The 20,712-nt window shown below is 37.4% G+C and overlaps 2 protein-coding genes across 3 annotated transcripts; one reads left to right on the forward strand and one right to left on the reverse strand.

Annotated features, from left to right (window-relative positions):
• Positions 1 to 1,360: 1,360 nt before the first annotated feature.
• On the reverse strand, positions 1,361 to 1,992 carry LOC139690498 (large ribosomal subunit protein eL34-like). Its single transcript, XM_071587956.1, has 2 exons — positions 1,666 to 1,992; positions 1,361 to 1,435 (listed from the first exon to the last, which is right to left on the reverse strand). Exons 1-2 carry the CDS (start codon positions 1,990 to 1,992, stop codon positions 1,361 to 1,363), a joined length of 402 nt encoding a protein of 133 aa, XP_071444057.1.
• A 419-nt stretch (positions 1,993 to 2,411) lies between these two features.
• On the forward strand, positions 2,412 to 18,523 carry pix (ATP-binding cassette sub-family E member 1 pix). Of its 2 annotated transcripts, none has more exons than XM_071587891.1 (12): positions 2,412 to 2,535; positions 2,949 to 3,193; positions 3,272 to 3,487; positions 3,613 to 3,820; positions 4,538 to 4,724; positions 5,857 to 5,978; positions 10,882 to 11,014; positions 11,410 to 11,561; positions 13,709 to 13,824; positions 15,737 to 15,933; positions 17,447 to 17,681; positions 18,033 to 18,523. In XM_071587891.1, exons 2-12 carry the CDS (start codon positions 2,978 to 2,980, stop codon positions 18,078 to 18,080), a joined length of 1,830 nt encoding a protein of 609 aa, XP_071443992.1. In that variant the 5' UTR covers positions 2,412 to 2,535; positions 2,949 to 2,977; the 3' UTR covers positions 18,081 to 18,523. The 2 variants fall into 2 exon arrangements, with proteins under 2 accessions (XP_071443992.1, XP_071443993.1); XM_071587892.1 differs by lacking the exon at positions 2,412 to 2,535 and adding an exon at positions 2,717 to 2,822.
• Positions 18,524 to 20,712: the final 2,189 nt, after the last annotated feature.

The following is a 20,712-nucleotide window of genomic DNA, read 5'->3' on the forward strand; positions in this document are numbered from 1 at the left end:
TTACAACTGCTACAAAGTTTAATCAAGTAGTACTTTAAGAGGGGGATTAAGTAGATGTAGGCGAGTTTCCTTCTGCGCAAATGTGGTTGCGATTTACCGGTGATTCATCTTATGTTGACATACATTTGTGAGGTGACAAAACTATTTTGAAGCGAAGTTTTCTATCGTGTGCGTCATTACTTGAGTTCATTTAAGTAAAACTATGTATCTATTCGAGTTTTGCCTAGCATCATTTTCATATTTGTCTTGATAAAATGATTTATTTTTTTACTGATATATTTTATGATTGATTCACTGATAGTATAATTTCTAGAGTGGGAGGGATGAGAAAACAGAAGGGCAAGCAAACTCTGAGCGAAAAAACATTAGCAACGTATGACGACATTGATGATCCTCTCCTCTGCCAGCACCCAGTTCAATAAACGGTTAACTCTCGCTGGTCTGGACTCCTGCAGAACCCAGGCTAGAGATCAGCCACGCACTGCAGGTGGTTACCAGAGTGGCAGCACATCGAAATGATACATCACGAAAAACGCAAACAAGCACTCTTACCAAGATATTCATCGGTGAAACTTCAAGTCAAAGCGAAACACAAGAAACTTCAGTCTAGTTAAATTTGGGTGTATCTAACCAAATTGTTGTATATAAAAAAAATGTCAGTCGAAAGAAATGCGATTCTACCAACATCAACAAATTATAATCGTGATTATAATTTGTTGATATCGCCAGAAATATAATGTTGCAATTTAAGTATGTTAGGGAACAGCAGTGACTTTTCTTGATGTATTTCTGATAGTGTATTAGAGTTTCTAAATTCCAGAAAGTACTTTCTACTGGGTTTCTTTTGAGTAATTCCCGATGGAAATCAAAATTAATCGTTGTACACATTACTTGCTTAGATTCTGTCAGTCACATCCATAAACAATCCAATCCTTGATATCATAACAGCCAAAATGCGTAATTCTGCCTTTATGATTGGTTGCAAAGTATTTCAAATACATTTACTGTTTTAAAAATAAGTATCACTAGCGTAGCCTCCGCGGGTGTAAGTTCAGATTGGCATTAAGGGGAAAATTTTACGTACCTTGGTGGATTCAAAGCCTAGCCTACAAAGCTTTCCAATTTGGACTAAACTATTTTTGCCAAGATTCACTCCCATCACTCGCAGAGAAAATAATTAAAATTGTATGAGGCATTGGAGTCATCGTTGGATGTTACGGCAATGAAATTATACTTCATTTTCAAGTTAGCAACAGGCACCCTCTTCTTTTCGGAGAACCGGGCATCAAGGTGGCTAGATACTGATTCTAGATTACTGTTAATTCCAACATTTCTTGATAACAAGAGAATATTTAAGTCTTCAAAAATACTCAAATTCCACTGTTTGACCACTCGTGTCCCAACGCCAATCCTTTGTTATTGTGCAAATAACCACCTACATGTTGCACAAGAAACAAGTGTGAATCAATGAAGAAATAGTATCTATCAGAAGTCATGATTTAATATCGACGCAACGGCGTAATAAGGGGCACTCATTGATTGACACCAGGTGAAATTGAACATGTTCAAATTAATTGATTTCATATTTTTATTTTACTTGAATTGAGGATGGGTTGCATTCAGTTTTTACAATATATGCGATTATTTTTCTACCTTCCCCTTTACTTTCTGGGCTTTCAGAACTTTCACCACAATCTTCTGTTCTTCAATCAAAAATGCACGAACAATCCTCTCCTTAACACATTTGTGGCAGAGGACTCCACCGTATGATCTTCTCACCGTCTTCTTCCTCCGGCTCATTCGGGAACGCTCCATGGATCGAGCTGGCTGAATACCCCTCAACTTATCTTTGCAATGGCCACATCTTGGGATAGTTTTGGGCTTCTTGAGGTATTGATATACCAGCCGACCACCGGGTGTTCGTACTATTCGCCTGCGGTTGCTTTTGGTGTTGTAGGAAAGCCGTCTACGGCACACAAGTCGCTGTGCCATTGTCAATTCTAGTTCAAAATGGAGAGATGAACGTCTTAGTTTTCTTAAACCATTACCTATTCCATTGTCTTACTCGCGTAAGAATAGTTATTCATTGATATAAATTTTGTTTTCGGAGATCCTTACCTTTTCAACTGTGCAGCACTACTAAAAACAATGCACAATACCCAAAGCCACCACGTGCGAAAACACGTAGTAAACTACCCCCGAAACAGTTGCAAGAAGAAGAATTTGCCTGCGCATTTGTAGAATCAACTGTTTCTCGTAAGATTCTACTGTTTAATACTTCCAAGGACTCATGAGAATTTCAGTTATCATGATAGACAATATTTAGTTACTGTGTGTTTTTTTATGGTCAAATTAACTTTTTTCAGGACAGAATATATTCCATTTTATATTATTCTCTTTATTATTTATTTAAAATCTCGAATAATTTGTTTTGATTCCATGCGAATTAACTCGTTTCCGTAAATTTTTCATAATCACCAATTGATCCTTTCGCTTGAAACGTGTGGCCGTGGGCCACGAGAATATAGGGCATAGGTAAGCTTAAGTGAATTTATTTCAAAACATTGGTTATTAAACTCTAGAGAAAATAACTTTCAAATAAAGTAAGAAATTTGTTGTTGTGGTCATGGTGAACGAGCTCTCCGAAATCTTCCCTTATTCATAAGTTTCGTAACAGATTGCTCGTGTTTTCTTAAACACTGCGTAATAAATATAGACAATTTCTTTCATGGGCGATGGTTACCGTGAAAATATATCATGTTTGCCTCATTGCACAAATATTGCATTGTATTGTTAATTACGAAGCGAAGGTGATCAGTGACGTTTGTATCTGTTGAGATGGATTTTTTTGCAATGAAATCAGTTGAATTTGTCTGATTTCTGTAACCGTATGGGAACTGGAGCCGTTGAGTTACACTTTTTTATCACTAATTATTTGTTCTCTACAGGTGTGGTGAGTGAAATTCCGCCATCAAACATGCCACGAAACAGTAAAGCTACTGAAGAAACAGATAAATTGACTCGAATTGCAATTGTTTCTGCGGATAAATGTAAACCCAAGAGATGCCGGCAAGAATGCAAGAAGTCATGCCCAGTCGTACGTATGGGAAAACTCTGCATTGAAGTCACACTCAATGACAAGATAGCAACTATATCTGAAGAACTCTGCATTGGCTGTGGTATATGTGTTAAGGTAGGTAATTGAGCTACACGAATGGTAGTATTATTATGAAGCTGCTTCGGCTGACATTAATTTTATATGTTCTTACAGAAATGTCCGTTTGAAGCAATTGCCATTATCAACTTACCTAGCAACCTGGAAAGGGATACTACCCATCGATATTCACAGAACTCTTTCAAACTTCATCGGTTACCCATTCCGCGTCCGGGAGAAGTTTTAGGATTGGTTGGGACTAACGGAATAGGGAAATCCACTGCCTTGAAAATTCTTGCTGGAAAGCAGAAACCAAACCTTGGAAGATATAGTGTATGAATATTTGGTTTTATAATTTTCTTGTTTTCCATGCAACTTTCTAACATATATAGCACGTTTGCCGTCACATCAGTTCACAAGGACGTTAGTATCTTTAATTTAAATTTTTCCCATTGCAGGATCCTCCTGATTGGACAGAAATTCTTTCTCACTTTCGAGGTTCAGAACTGCAGAATTACTTTACAAAAATTTTAGAAGACGATCTAAAGGCCCTCATTAAACCTCAGTATGTGGATCAAATCCCAAAAGCAGTGAAAGGATCTGTTCAACAACTTCTCGACAAAAAGGATGAGAGAGGCAATCAAGATGAGATTTGCAAGTCACTGGGTAAGTTGAGCCAAATATTGAACTTTGAACACATTGTTTAATTATATGAATGCAGTTGTGGACAGTCACGAATTTAAAATTATGTGTGTTGCAACGAGTAATCTTATTTTTCTTCAAAGTAGATAATACCAGTTATTCCTTTAAAGTATTTTGATGCAGCAGTGATTTTATGTTGAGTCTGTGCCAAGGTTTCTTGTATTTTTTGTTGAACAATATGTGACTGTTCAATTGGATTTATGCTCCCTGTAGTCACTCACTTTCATAAATACAATTTATGTTAACCATTGAGTGGAGGGGATCCGCTTCCTGAAGTTGTTTGCTCTTCAGTCATAGAATGCTGACCTAATAGGATGCAGTGCACCAATAAGCTCTCTGAGCAGTACACTGATATTGTACAGTAAATACGTATAATTGGGCAAAGAGGAACGGCTAGTCTTATGCTAGATAAGATCCAAGATTTAATTAATTAGCATCTATGTTCTTTAGCATTGCATTCTCCATTAGTTGGTAATTTAGAAGGTTAAACCTCTAAAAGTGAGCACATTGATACTCCTCAGCATAAATACTCATAGTAATTTTCTATTGTCCTAACTATCTACTACCTAAAATATTTCCTGTTTCATTGTACTGCCACTAATCATTTATGTTTATATTTGAACTTGAAATATTACATGCAATTCATGTAGCCTAATTGTCATTGGGTGTTCTATTTTTCAGATTTGCTACAAATTCGCGATCGAGCTGTCGATGCATTGTCTGGAGGTGAACTTCAGCGCTTTGCTTGTGCCATGGTGTGCATTCAGCGGGGTGACATTTTCATGTTTGATGAACCATCTTCATATTTGGACGTCAAGCAGAGACTTAAAGCTGCTGTTACCATTCGTTCACTAATACACCCCGATAAGTCAGTATATTTGTTACTTTCCTGTGAACTTCATAGAATTAAAATCTCTTAGAGAATAGTCTCGAGTAGATAATGCAATTTCATCGAATAATCCTTTATTTTTGGAAATTTTCACTTCTGCTGATGTTTTCTAGTAGTGAAAATCCATCAGTGTTTGTCAATCAAGAAATATGATCAAGTGATACGTTTGGCACCCAGATATTTTTACTCTTGATGTTATAAATGCTAAACGGGGCACCTGAACATAGTGGAGGCATTGTGTATTGTGCATAACATGTAGGGTTTCCTGCAAATGTAAATGAGAAAACTATCATTTGTTATCAGCTGTCAGTGCTGACCCTTGCTAAATTATATTCAATGTGGCCATAATTATAGTTGTAGTAGATTCTTAAGTTCTGTGAAGGAACACTTTTGATCAAATATTCGATTTACGCTTAAAAATTATTCACTTCATTATAGCTAAATACTTGTGCTATCAAAGTGTTATGTGGGACATTTTGCATGTTAAATTCAAATAGTGGTTTTGGAATGTTTTCTTTGTCAAATTTCTCTCTTGATAATTTAATTAAAATTCAAGTTTATTGGTAGTTTGAAGGGGAGAACTTGTCAAAATGCATGCACGTATGACAAGGTGTTTTGGCATGGATGCAAGACCAGATATGCTTAGGGGATCGAGATGGTGCGGTGGCTATTGTACTGGCTTCCCACTCAGAGGGCCCGGGTTCAAATCCCGGCGGTGTTGAATATTTTTCAGTAGGTATCTCGATCCCTACTTGAGGTGAATTGTGGAGGGCACTTTGAGTGAGTATGCCATCTGTTGGATGGGACGTTAAGCTGTGGGCCCCTTGGTGCCTTTCGTTAAGTGTAGGCTAATGCCGACGCCGGGTTTCTCTCCACCCTTCATCCTTTCCTGTCCATCCCCTATGGCGCAAATTACCTCAGCTGTCGGTCGCCTCTCCTAAATACTACTGCTACTACAGATATGCAAAACCAGAGGCATTTACTTGGAAGTTGTTGTTGCGTATTTAATGAGAATTATTCTTGTAACTGGTAATTGTGAAATCAATTATTCTTCAATAGCATATGCTGTTGAGTGTACTATTTGTTATAATTTCTTTTGCTTTCTCTCTAGGTTCATTATCGTTGTGGAACATGATCTTTCTGTGCTGGATTATCTCTCAGACTTTATTTGCTGCTTGTATGGCGTTCCAGGTGCTTATGGTGTTGTAACGATGCCTTTCTCTGTGAGAGAAGGTAATGTTTATTTGCTATTATTAATTTTTTTGTTAAGGGAATTGAAATGCTGATTACATTTTGAATAACATTGTTGTTAAATGCATTTGTTGTTAAAAAGCATATGCTGAGCAACAATGGAGTAGTTATTTGAATTTTTATTATTTAATGTAAGGTTATTTTTTAAGAATTTTGAATCTGTCTGCCATTGTGCTAGCATCCGTGGGTGTTTCATTTCCAGCCCGTAATGTGATGTCTCTATTGCCCTATTCCAAATTGGTACATATGGGTCATTGTCAACTGCAAAGATTTTAATGATTCAGAACTTATTATTAACGTATACTTAACATGAGTAATATTACTAGCACTATGACTACCAATCTGATGCCACCTACTAACTCCCACCTGAATGAGTTAGATGCTCGATTGTATGCAGAAGAGACGGCACCTTATGAGTATCAGCAATATCCCATCAGGCAGTCTGAAAATCCGTGCTTTTTCTTTTGTTGTGATTACCGTGCATTGAAATGTTCCTTCATGTTTGAGGCATCATTGAAAAGGTTTTGTAGTCTTATTTTTGGGGCTGGAGTAACTGTTTCGTTGTGGTGTAAAAGTGAAGCAATGCAATGATCCTTAGAGTAAATGTGGTCTTTTAAAAAGCATTTATAATAATGATGCCATTTGAAAATAGTTTCAGATAGTTAAATCTTATTCATTATGAAGCTCTCAATACTGTGATGTCTCTGTTTAGTTTGGAATATTCAGTTTCTCACAAGTTAATATAATGTTTGTGAAAATGATGATTCGGACAGTAAGGATGTTAGATTTTGGATTTTTCCCAATTATTCAATATACAAATGTTAAAGATTTTTTAAACTGGAAAGATGAAATCCAGGATTTCATCCTCAAGGGTCATTCTTTGCTATTTTTATTACCAAGTGGATCAACATGTTAAAAATATAATTACACAATTAAAGAACTTTCAAAAGCCAAGGCCCGGAAGAACCTTTAATTTTGGTTTCATGCAGTGAAATGGTTTGCTCTGTAAAATGGTATAATGCAGCTGTGGAACTCATTTACTTATTCCATATGCTGAAGAATCAATTTTATTTTTAATCGCAAATGTTGATATTTTGCTGCAGGGAAAACGTGATTTTTTTTATCAAAATACAGTGGAACCGTGCTTAATGAGCCCATCACATAGCAAAATAATTCACACAATGCGCACAAATATTTTGACTATAATTGGCCTGTAACGAGTGACTTTCTTTTTGCAAAAGAAGTGACAAGGAGAGTGGAATTTCTGGAATTATTGTTCGCCTGCTACTTCGGTTTGTGTTTACCACTTGTTCCACGTCGACGTTAGTTCCACTAGTTATCACACAAACATTCAGACATATTATTTATGGTTTTCTTATGCAAAGTTCAATAAAATTTTTTGCATATTTTTAAAAATTGCCTTGAAGAAAAATTTGCTATAAGGCAGTTATAAGAAAATAACGATAACAGTAGAAATGAAAAGTAAAATTATTGAAAAGCGGGTTTAAGGCACAAGTGTGGCTGATCTAGCATGCACATTCAATCGGTCTACAACAACAATTTGTATTTTGTTCGGGAACGAGGACAAGATTAAGGAGAATATGTATGCTGCAAAGATGGTGACGAGAGTATCTGCATAATGGTTATGTATTCTCAGTGATGTTGTAAGGTTGCTTCTCATATGGATAAACAAAAAGCCATTGCAATGGTGCCCTAACGAGAATATAATTTGTGAGAAGGGGAAAATCAAATTGACCGACCTCGTTAAGAAGATGCCAGGATTTTAACTTTAAGAGAAGAAACGGCATCCACAGCATGGTGAAGCAGCAAGCTGTGAGTCAATGGAAGGAGAAAACTTCATTGGTAACTTCAAGAAGGTCATAGATTCTGAGACTTAGCTGCTGCAATAGAAGAGATAGGTTTCTTCTGGGAGAACATGCGGAAGGGAACCAAATGAAAGGCAGTCTCGTGCTGATATTTTGCACAAACAAAAGCCACAATTTGAATATTAAACCCGTGCTTGTTTTTTACCAATCAGAAACTCGACTAGCTTTCAAGAAGTACCAAGTCCCAAGCAGCAGGGCAAATGTGATGTGGGGGTCATGGGCGGAGTCAAATGTTTATAGTTATCTTTCTAGTAAAAAAGAATAAGCTTTGTATCATAAATAATAATCTATTTACATTTTTTTTGTTTCCCAAATAGAGTTTGCAATCCCAGTTGCAACATTTCGCCCTAGAAGAAAAGATAAACATGTGTCGTGTGGTTGGCAGCTGCGAAATCATTGGTGGGAGAGTAGCACAGAATGAGACAGTAGTATTCGGTTAATGAGTCTTTTATTTAACCCTTATCAAGCTATGGGGTTCAGGCACCGGGGAGTAGGGATGAGCTAGCGGGGCAAGGCTGGGCATCTCTGGTGTGGTCGTTTGCTCGACCGATGGACACAGAGGCAGGGTATCTGGTGAGGAATGGGTAAGGAAGTTGGGTCATCAGGATAGGTGCAGGGAAGGGCTGGGCATCTCTGGTGTGGTCGTAGGCTCAACCTACGGACTCAGAGGCAGGGTATCGGGTGAGGCATGGGTAAGGAATGGGGTCCTGCTCCAGGAGCGTCTCGCTTTATAAGGCATCACACCTATAGGCGGGAGGGATTTCAAAGTAGCTACATTGTAGCAACAAGGGAATTGGGTAGCGGACATTGTCTTGTCTTGGTTTCCAAGAAACCTGCACTACATCCACATACATTGTCTGGAATGCTGGGGGGTACTCCTTGGGAGAGTTAACCAATAGTGGGGGTTTCCGAGAAACCACACTACATATGATGCACAACCCTAAACAATGTACATGCATGCATGCATATTTATATATATATATATATATATATATATATATAATATATTCTGTGTATATATTTATGTATATTCTATATACATAGAATATATATATATATATATATATATATATATATATATATATATATATACACACACACACACACACACACATATTTAAATATAAGCAATGAATTATGCTCATTGTACAAGGCTCCACTTAATAGCAAACTAAACAAAAATTGAAAACTTTCAATTATCATTTCATTTAGTATGGTGCATTTTTTGCCTAAACGTGATTCAATGATGATATTGCCAACCCTGGAACTTGGTTTTAATAGTTATTAACAATTCAGGTTGGACCTCTGCTGAGTATGTTTAAACATTTAGTGGTGATGTTGTAGTAGCAGTTGCATTAGCCATTCTTTCAGCTTTTTCCATTTGAATAATGTTTTTTGGAGTAGAATGATGATTTAAGTGTTTGAAATTGATGAACCGCGGGTACCAGAATGATTTAATTATGCCAGCTCTATCAATAAGAATATTGAAGGCAAAGTCTCATGAGGAAGACCAAGAGAAGTACTATGGACCAATTTAGATTGACGTAAGATAAGGATTTATCAGGGGGTGAGGGGATTGCAACACAGGTCCTATGTGCATTTCAAATCATTTTAAATTAGTGTTTTGATCATCATCATTGATTCAAATTGAATACTTGCAGTCATTAAGGTTGATATTTGGTTGCAGCTGACATAAACAACTCTATTATGATTAGGAACCTACTTTCAGATATTTTTAATACTTTTGGGTGATCTTGATGGTGCGGTAGCTAATGTATATGGCTTCCCACTCGAAGGCCCAGGTTCAAATCCTGGTGGTGCTGTATTTTTCTGTTAAAGCACTCTCCACATAGCAACCCAATCCCAGCTTGGGTTGCTATGTGGAGAGCACTTAAAGTGAGTACATGGTCTGTTGGATAGAAAGTTAAGCTGTGGACCCTGGAGCTTGGCTCCTTTTGTTAACAGTAAGCTAATGCAGATAATAGGTTTCTCTCCACCCTTCCTTCACTCCCTGAAATATCCTACCTCTACCAGATTACCCATCCATCCCATACGGTGCAAATGACCTCTGCTGTAAGCCACCTCCCCTTATAAATACTACCATGGCAAGTAATCCATGGTAATGGTAACAACTTTATTCCCAGTGGCATGTCTATTATATAGTTCATTATTTGGTTATTAACTGAAAGTCTGGGTGAAAATTTTCAAGTCCATGAGAAATCTGTTCTGAAAAGCTCATGATATTTTTTAAGTGGCTGTGAACTGGGCTACTGATAGTATATGCTACCAATTGTTTGCATGAAGTACTTGTTTCTGTAGTGCTGTCTTTGTCTCTGCTATAAAAACAGTCAAATCATCTTGAGCTATTTGATCGGTGGCAAGGAAGAAAATGGGCTTAAAAAGTAGTCTGTGTTGCTAAATTTATCCATTGAAGTTTATTCAGATTCACTTCACTTGATAAAGATGTTTAGTAAATGGAGAATTTAGTATTTCACCCAAAGTTACTTTAGGTACCCAAATTTTGGTTGGAAATGAGCCAAATCCATTGGTTTGTTTCCAATGAAACAGTGATTGCATAATGCACGCATTTGCTATGCATCTTTCTTCCAGTTTTGGAATCAAAGTTAGACTCACAAAAATCATTTTGAGCAAATGAAATATTTTACATTGTGCATTGTTCATCGTTATTGAGTATGATAACACCCAGAGGGCGCGGGTTCAAATCCCGGCGGTGTTGAATATTTTTCAGAGGTATCTCGATCCCTACTTGAGGTGCTTTGTGGAGGGCACTTTGGGTGAGTACGCCGTCCGTCGGATGGGACGTTAAACTGCGGACCCCTTGGCGCCTTTCGTAAAGAGTAGGCTAATGCCGACGCCGGGTTTCTCTCCACCCTTCATCCTTTCCTGCCCATCCCCTATGGCGCAAATGACCTCAGCTGTCGGTCGCCTCCCCTAAAAACTACTACTACTTGAGTATGATAAATTCTAATTTTCTTTAGGCATCAACATTTTCTTGGATGGCTTCGTACCAACTGAAAATCTTCGTTTTCGTGAGGAATCATTGGTTTTTAAGGTAGCTGAATCAGCCACTGAGGAAGAGGTGAAGAGAATGCACCACTATGAGTACCCAAAGTAAGACTACTTGCCTTTTTATTACATTTGTGTTATTGGCTGTTGACCTGACTTAGTATTATTGTTAATGTTATTTTAAACTTTCTCTTTTTGTCAAATTTATTCTATGTTAATGAGTTTTTATTGTGCTAATATTTGCACCCTCTTAAATGAAAAAAACTCAGTTAATGAACCCAAATGTTGGTTGTATCTGTTAGGCTACAGCTTCACCTTCTATTAAGCCTAACAACATGTGAAATTCGCACATTAATGGACCCACTTAAGATTTCCAAATTCATGTTTGATGTGCATATTTTTTATATTTGCTGTGATATTTGCAAAATATTTGTTTTGCAATGATTTTTATGTGAAAATCTTCCTTTTGGTAATAATAATAAATGGTACTCTCATTTAAGGATGACGAAGACAATGGGCTCATTCAAACTTGGAGTGCATCCTGGACAATTCACAGACTCTGAGATTTTGGTTCTTCTCGGGGAGAATGGCACCGGGAAAACAACTTTCATTCGAATGCTAGCTGGTCGTCTGGAACCAGATGATGGATCCGGTATGTATCTGAATGATCACAGCATGTTTGCATTTTACGAGGGTTTGCCATTAGTTGAGGGTAGCAGATGTGAGCTGACTTGAGTGGTCAACAATATCTAAAAACGTAAAGAAGCCCAGTAAAATGTGGTCCACAAAAAATCTACAAAATGCTCTTTATAACAAGTCAAGGTAGGAATATATTCATGAATTATTCTTCACAGAGCATTTATACAATGGTAATTGCAGTGGTCATTCTGCATGAGCTGTGACTAATGTTACAATTGTAGACTTCGAGCGGATGCATGTCATGCAATCACTAGTGAGGGAGGGGTGGAGGCTTTCAGGGAACCTACAATCTCTTTGGGCTTTGGCCGGAGGAGTGGGCAAGGTGGCAGCACTGTAACTGCCGGGGAATGGCTTGGTGAGTTGTTGCTCTTCTCCTCTGGTAATTGTTTGTGGAGTGGATTATTTGATCTCAGATGGGGGAAAACGACCCTCCTGGCAGGCATGGCTCTCTCCTCTGCAAGGATAACATGAACGTTTTTCATCGCCATTTCTTTGCCACTTAAGTATTCATCATCTCTAAGTGCAGGGATTTTATGAAAAAAATTATGGGCAATTTATTTATAAAAATTGTCACCGTATATATATGTAAGCACATATGGACATAGGTATACTTGGACTTAACAATGCTTCTTCTTTTTTGGAATTTTGGATCTTCGAAAAATTATATTGAAATATTTTTCTTGGAAATATTTAAATTCTGAGAAATGGGAAATATTCAATCAATGATTTATCTGTGTCTTCGACGATGGCAGGTTCAATTATTAATGGTTTACTATATTCTTGTGGATCTCAGATAATTTTCAGGCATATTGAGGGTAAGGGTTTGTTCATATCAGGATGTACCGTTAATTTTAATATTTTCAAAAGCATCTTTGTATGTAAGCTGGCAATGACTCGTGGGTGAGCAGCAACTGGCGTCTTCAACCCCAATAATGCACCAGTAAATTCATCTAACCTTTTCCCATGGTTTTTTGGTAAAGCACAGGATGATACAACTTCGCCAGCCACCACACAGTCCCTACTTGGCCCACTGCAATTTTTGCTTATTCCCGAGATTGAAAATTGCACTCAAAGGTCAGCGGTTTAATGACATGGAGATAGTTAAATTATTTTGGAGTGTGCACTGAATGCTGCCATTCTGAAAACTTGACTCCAAGATCTCCTTTAGGATGCAGGAGTACCAATGGTATTGTGCTGCTCAGCCAAATGGGGATTACTTCAAAGGTTGCCACGAGCTAGATGATGAAGAGTAATGCCAGTGCGGAGTTATCAAAGCAGGTCGAATACTTTGGGACACACATTGTATAGGCCTCCTAATTTTATGAATACCTTTATTTGACTGGTTAATGTAGAAGAGTTTTCCATGAAAGTTATGTCTAATGTGGGCATGGAGAATTGTGTCAAAAACACTTATACAAAATAATTTATACTGTTAAGTCCTGTGATTGATGGATTGGGACAACTATAATAAAAGAAGAGAGATTGGGGTAATAAGAAAACATAAAATGAAATTATATTCTCCCTGGAAGTGCTAGTTTAGTTGCGCAAATAAAGGGATTTAGCTGCTCTTGCACTGGTCTCTCTGCCAAAGTCACTGTTTGTCTCTCTCGTGGTGGTACAAAAAATCTCATTCCTCTATGTACTTTGATTCAACATTTTACACATAATTTATCACCAATTTCCAATGAATGGATGGAACTCATGAAATATTAATAATACAACCAATTTGAAGGTATGTTTTGACAATGTACTGAGGACTGAGCACCCTGGACTGAAGGCCTTCAGTCCAGGGTGAAGGCCTGAATTGGTCTGAATTGCTGACTAATTAAAAGGACTCAAGGCCATTTAATTGGTCAGCAAATGAGTTGAATATCATTGGAGGAATGTTTGTAACCTTCAGAAATTTACATGCCCTGGTTGACTGACTAAAGTCCATATTTAACAAATCGTCTGCTCAGAAAGAACCTTATCCTCCCCCGTGTGTAATGAAATAAATATATCCTCATTATGTGCACCCTGTTTGCATTGTGCTGGTGGTAACCCACTCAGTATTATTTTTTGTTGTTTTTATGGCTAATTTTTTTACCAATTTTCTTTCAGGAGAGATACCCCAATTGAACATAAGTTATAAACCACAGAAAATCAGCCCAAAATCTCAAGGAATTGTCCGTCAGCTGTTGCATGAAAAGATTCGTGATGCTTATGTTCATCCTCAGGTAATTTAATGACTCTTTTCTTGTTCTTCTTGCTGCCAATGAAAAATTGACAGCTCTTCAAATATATTAATTTTATGATAAGCCGAGGACCTAGATTTTTTGTGGATTATCAGTGAATCTTATTGCCTTGAGTCCCACCTAAAAAACTGCTGGGGCCTCAGGTCAAGTTGCATAAAATATTAATAGTTTGAATTGTAGTGCAGCAGTTAATCAATCATTCTAAGCAAAAGTGAAAGTCGGGAGGGTGTTTATTCCAAACAGAGGGAGTAGCTAATAGTGTAAAACCTCAAATATTCCAGTGCATAGTCAATCAGGTAAGACAAGGCCACTCCAGGTAAATATGATGTCAATTTGTTTTAGGATGGGTGGACACTGTTTTGATAGTCTCTGTGCTGCAAGTACAATCACCTACATGTAGTCTCAAAAGGTCAGGTTCCTCTTCCAAGTAGTCTCATCCCCGGGATTACACAGTTATTCCAACGGTATTTCCACTTTCTTTATGAAACAGTCTTGTAACGCTTCTTCCAGAATGCTCATAATGTTATCCATCGAATTGTTCTAGATCTCTGGAATGTTGGCAAATCTTTTTAGTTTGGGGAACAAGATAAAGTGCCATGGGGCCAGGTCTGATGAGTAGTATGAGTGAGGAAGCACTGTGGTTTTGATTTTAGCTAAAAACTAAAGAAAAAAGTTCTGAGAGGCTAATGAGTCGTGGTGAAGAAACCACTCGCCATTCCTCCAAAGTTTGGGTTGTTTTCATGTGATTCTCTCTCTTAGGCATTTCATAACCTCCAGGTAGTACTCCGTGTTGACTTGTCTGGCTTTGGTAGGTATTCATGATGCACAACCCCGTTTGCATTGCAAAAAACAGTCAACACTCCCCCTTGACATTCGAGCCAACTTGTGTGGAGCTTTTTTGGGGCAGGGGAATGTTTCACCGATGCATTGTGAATATTGCACTTATGTTTCGATGTCATATCCATAAACACATGACATATCTGTTAAATCCAATACCTGTTATTATCCAGGACAAGATGGTTTCATACTCTTCAGATCATTCAAACAGTTCCCGACAGACTTGAACTCGATGTTGTTTCTGGTCTGCTGTCATCAGGCAAGGCACGAATTTGGTGGTGACTCAATGCATCTTTTATTTTTCAATCTGGATATCATAGCATGAACTAATCAAGAGCAATCATTTACATGTAATCAAAATGCATTTTGGAGAATCCAACATGACACTGTTCATCAGTTTTCCATGTAAATCATGAAAGCATTATCTCAAAAATATTTCCAGATGATTTGTTCATGTATTTAAGCTGGGTAAAGTACGAGTATGTTTGTTTATAGAGGATCACCCCACTATTAAAAAACATATTTTACCCAGCTTATACAAATCAAGTAAATGGTGACTTGTGATCCCAGTCAAGGCGAATGAATTTTACACTTTGAAATTTCTGCATTTTAATTACTTGGAGGATGATTTTGGTTTTTAAATGAGAAAGGTTAGATGCTTATGCTCACTCTGCCAGTTCTTTATCTTTTCAAATGGTTAGAAAAATGTCATAATTAAACATGATATTTGGTGGTATGAGATATGAACAAAAGGCTGTCAAATTGTGCCCTGCTTTTTTAGCCTTTCAGCAATGATATCCCAAGATTTAATATTCAACAGTTAGTTAATGGTTCTATTGTTTTCTTAATTTTAAGAGTCAGCTAATCTGATAAATGTCCGAGACATTTAGGCAATAAGTTATAATACTGACCAATAGTAAGTGTGTAATGAAGGAGTTGTCAAAAAGGCCCAAGTTTGAATTCTTCAATCAATTGTAATTATTTCTACAAAATCAATAAATGTCAAAAATTCGTGATTCTGTATCTAAATAATAATAAGTTATTATTGTGGTTTCAGTTTGTCACAGATGTTATGAAACCACTCCGCATTGATGAAATAATGGACCAGGAGGTGCAGAATTTGTCTGGAGGAGAACTTCAGAGAGTAGCAATGGCCCTTTGCCTTGGGAAACCTGCAGATGTGTATTTGGTTGATGAGCCTTCAGCTTACCTAGACTCTGAACAGCGTCTGGTTGCGGCGAAGGTCATTAAGAGGTAATTATTTTTACATTATTTGTCCTAGTTGTGTTCTTTATGAGAATACTTGGAAGATTTCCTTGGTATTTGCGTGCTTGATTTTTTTTTCACCGCCTTCGAGTGAGCTGGCTGCCCCAAGTGAAGACATCTAGTCATACATGTACATGTTCATCACTTTTCCATTTATCTCTTAAAAAGACTGAGCGAGTCGAGCAAAGATACTGCTTCAAAACTTTGTCAAAATCATGGTGATTCTCAAAGCAATAGAATTCATAAGATTCAGCTGGTGTTTGGAGATGATGCCATGGGGGTAACACAAATGAAGGAATGATTCAACCAATGGCCACCCATTGGTGGAAAGTGGTCAATGGGGGGCTGCAAGCCTCTTAGATCGCAGCTGTTGTTGAGAGGGTGGAAAATCTAGTGATAGGAGATTGTTGTTTGACTGTACGAGAGATTGCCAAGGCAGCTGGGACAAGTAAAGATTCTGCATGTCTAATTTTGCATTAAAATATGAACATGCACAGAGTGCCTGCAAAATTTGTTCCCTAGCTGCTGTTGGCGAAACAGAAAGAACTCCATGTAGAGGTGGCTTAGGACCTGCTGGACACTACCAACTCCAATTCCATGTTTCTGTGCACCGTAACAACCCGAGTTGAGTCATGGGTGTATGGGTACATTAGGAATCAAAAGCTTGTGTGTTGCAATGGTGGCATCCTAAGTCCCCAAGGCCAAAAATAGCACGACGGATGCAAAGCAATATCAAGGTGATGCTGTGTTATTTGATATCATTGGAGTTGCGCATCACAAATTTGCATCGGAAAGACAACTATTGTCAAAAGAGTATTATCAACAAGTTCTCTGCCAACTCTGTGATGCAGTTCGGAGCAAAAGACCAGGCCTTAGGATAGCAAAAAACTTGCAGTTGCATCATGGCAATGCTTTAGCTCATTCATTACATCTGATTCAGTTGTTTTTGGCGACACGTGGGACTTTGGTCTTTCAATAACCTCCTCACTCAGGAGATATGGCTGCTAGCAACTAATGGTTGCCCACAAAATTTAAGATGCCATTGAAAGGGTCCCATTTTGAGAAGAGGGAAGATTTGTAATGCAAAAGTGGATAGCGAGTCCTGTTGAATGAGGAGGTCATGACCTACATAGATGCATATTTTGTGGACCTTCCAAAATCCTACTTTTTGTATTGCTTAAAAAGTTAGATAAATATTGTGAATAGTTTTTTAGCTAAAAGGAGACTGTTGAAGAATTAAAAAAAAACTATCCAAAATAATTTTTCTATTTTTCCTAATGACTTATTGAATGACCCATGTAGATTACGTGAATGCAGTCCATGTATTGTCTCTGGATGCCTCAGATGAACCATGCATCCCTTTGATCCCAATAAGCTCTTGGACTTGTCATCAGATGTTTCCTAGGGACCTTAACCATTGATCATTTCACTAACTTAAACTTTTGCTAAAATTTGAATGTGTAAATTGTGGCAATGTATCTTATTTATTTTCATTTTATAGATTCATACTTCATGCAAAGAAGACCGGATTTGTTGTGGAGCACGACTTCATTATGGCTACATATTTGGCTGACAGAGTGATAGTGTTTGAGGGTTCCCCTTCTGTTGACACAGAAGCCCACACGCCTCAGACATTGCTTGCTGGCATGAATCGTTTCCTGCAGCTATTGGGAATCACCTTCCGAAGGGATCCCAAAAACTTCAGACCTAGGATCAACAAGTCAAACTCAGTAAAGGTAATAAATAATATCTTCTTGATAGCATTTGTAGTGGGTAATCCTAAGATAGAGGTCCCCAATTTTTTTAGAAATAGAAAAAAAAATTTATTGGCAAAATGTTTAATTTTCCCCCAAGTGTTTTTCTGTTACACATTCCAATGCAATAATCAAAAAACTTCTAAAGTAGTCTAATTTTTGTTGGTAATGATTTCTCGAGGTACTCTCCTTAAAAATGTATTTTTTGTACCTTCTCATTAAACTAGTGAAATGTGATTTTTCTTTGGAAATAAGAGTGAAGATCATTGAATTTTTTTGAATTCCATTTAAATATATTTTTCCTGATTTTAATATTTATTTATCTTTGGATAGGATGTGGAGCAGAAGAGAGCTGGCCAGTATTTCTTCTTGGAAGATTAAAGAGTGAGCTGAAAACAAATTCAAGGGTCATGCACATATTTGCACCATCAAGAGTAATCCACCATTCTCTCTTGACAGTACACTCTTAATTTTTGTTAACATTTCCATCAGATGTGACTGAAATGTTGTTTAGCTTCCACTTTACTGTGCGTTCTTAGTGATGGTGCATTCTAACTTGTTGCCGGATGGAATTAAATGCCAACTGAGGAGAAGGAAAGCTTGAAATAAAATGAACCAATTAATTTTGGATACAATTATTTGTTTATTTTCTTACTTTTAAGGGAGGTTCCTTAAAATTTTTGTACTCTTTTATTTCTTCTTGGTCAATATTTGGATGTCAACATGAAATTTTTGAGTGAGGTGCTGTGCAGTCTTGTAATTGTGTAATGCATTTCTAAAAAATGTTGCATTGCATTCTCAAATAAAGGAAGAGTGCTGATTTATTTACCTTATTTCATTTTTATAAGCTAGTGGTGCTCCCTTTCACTGGTTGCATTATATACCATCTCATGCCCACTTAAATTATTAAAAAATGTTTTGAGGGTTTAATTTACAAATGTTGTTCTTTCACTGTTCAAGTTTTACTATTCTTGTGCATACTGGCAGGGTATGATGATGAAACATAATTTATAGCTTTGTATTCATAAGATTTTTCAGTAGTTTCTTTATACTGAAAATGGATTCCAGTATTTTTCAAGTGTTAACCTTTTATTTTGCAAAGCCTTGTAGAACCGGCTTTAAAAGGGAGTGGCATTGTGGGTTGGAGCTGAGTGTCATGACGTGCCCTTGACCAATGCAACTGTGGGGAAGAAAAAGCTTTGGTCTGAGTGTTCAATGGGGGGAGAGCAGGGAAAAGAAAGAGCATCGGCTAAATGCTGGCCAATATTCCAATATCTCATTTTAAAACTGCATTGACTTTGTAATATGTTGCTCCAGTGCATACATGTCTAAGGCTATCCTCTTCTCTCTTACTATCTACTGCCTACTAAGATGAGTCCCCGTGTATATTTTGTCTCTCTTAATATCTATTATCAATACTTAAAATGAGTGGGTGTGTATATTTATATTATAATTGGTAATTTACCATTTAAGGTAGTTTTCGGATGGACACAAACCATGCAATGAGATGTCTTTGCTTCTATTGACAAAACACCACCTGACATCGGACATTTCATGAAAACTTTCATTTCTGCATGCTCCTTTCTCCCTTCTTTCTGCCCAATAAGCCTACCCTATTTCTACCCCTTCCTCGTTAGCCTCTCCCCTATCACAGTCTCATAAATCCCATTCATAAACAAAATACTCTGCATTCATCTTTCCTGCCTATGTCAGATTTCTCAAAACGATCCCATTTCCTCTTCCGCCATGTCTGTTTTAGCAAATAGCAGCTTAGCACTCGTCTGTTTTCCATTTCATTTTTTGTGGCAATTTCATCGTTTCAGCCTTTCTCAACATCCACATTTTGAAAGCCTCCCATCCACGCCGATTGTCATGCTTTGATGTCTTGATCCTATTCAAAACCAGGCTCCATGTCAAAGTTTTTACTTATCTCTTCATAACATCCTTACTCAGCATCCCCATCATCAACTCCCTCCTCGTAGCAGCTACTTAGCATAATACATTTCTTCTTGTGTCCTTACTACATTGAGCATTTAAGTCCAAAACATTTCTGAGATAGGCAAACTTTCATCTTCTTTAGTTTATGAACTTCTATTTAATATTAGTCACCTTTTTTCTTTCTCAGAGACCTCATTTATTTTGCTTGCAATGATTCTTATTCCAGGTCTTTGTACTTCACATTCAAATCCCATTCTTTCCATGCCTCTTTAACCATTTCCTCCAAATATATGTGGAAAAGAATGGGCTATAATGGACACAACCAATCTCACCCCTCTTCATAAGACTGCCTATCCCAACTGTCCACTCACCCCTTGCTTATGAGCAGTTGGAGATGTTTACTTGTTGTGCCTAAGTCTCCAATCTACTCCTATTTTCTGCAGTGCATTCATTAATTTTTGCTCAATTCACTCTTATCAAGTGCCTTTTTGATGTCTATGAAGGAGACAAATACATAATTGTATTCTATGTTTCTCTATATTAGTGACCTCTATGGTATCACGTGTGCCTCTCCCCTTTCTGAACCCTAAAATCATCACCCAAGAAATCATTTGCCCAACTCTCAATTGTCTTGATGATCCCCACTATCTGCATGAAAAATGACAATTTTAGTTCTGTAATCCTCACATAGCTGCCTAACCCTTTTTTGGAATAGGAACTAACACTGATGTAATGAAATTTTCCAACCAAATTCCTCCCTCATAAATGCCACGAATTAGTCCATAAAAAATCTCCTCCCCATGATTTCCTTAACAATTAAATAGTTCCAATTCCCTTCAATGCTCTATTTATTCATCAATTAAGCCTACTTCTAAGCTACCTTCATATACATCACATTCTCATTCTATGTCTAAGCCAACAAGCCTTATGTCTTAACCATATTTTTCCTCTGTGTACGAGTATTCCTTCCATCTCCTTTAAACCTTCCCTGGCTCAATCAACAATTTTCCTAACTTGTCTTGGATTGTTTACAGAGATCTTCTCGTCTTACTTCCTGACATTGCATTCACCTAAC

This window comes from Hetaerina americana, unplaced genomic scaffold (assembly GCF_022747635.1).
Source record: "Hetaerina americana unplaced genomic scaffold, ioHetAmer1.1.p SCAF_3, whole genome shotgun sequence".
NCBI classification, from domain to species: domain Eukaryota; kingdom Metazoa; phylum Arthropoda; class Insecta; order Odonata; family Calopterygidae; genus Hetaerina; species Hetaerina americana.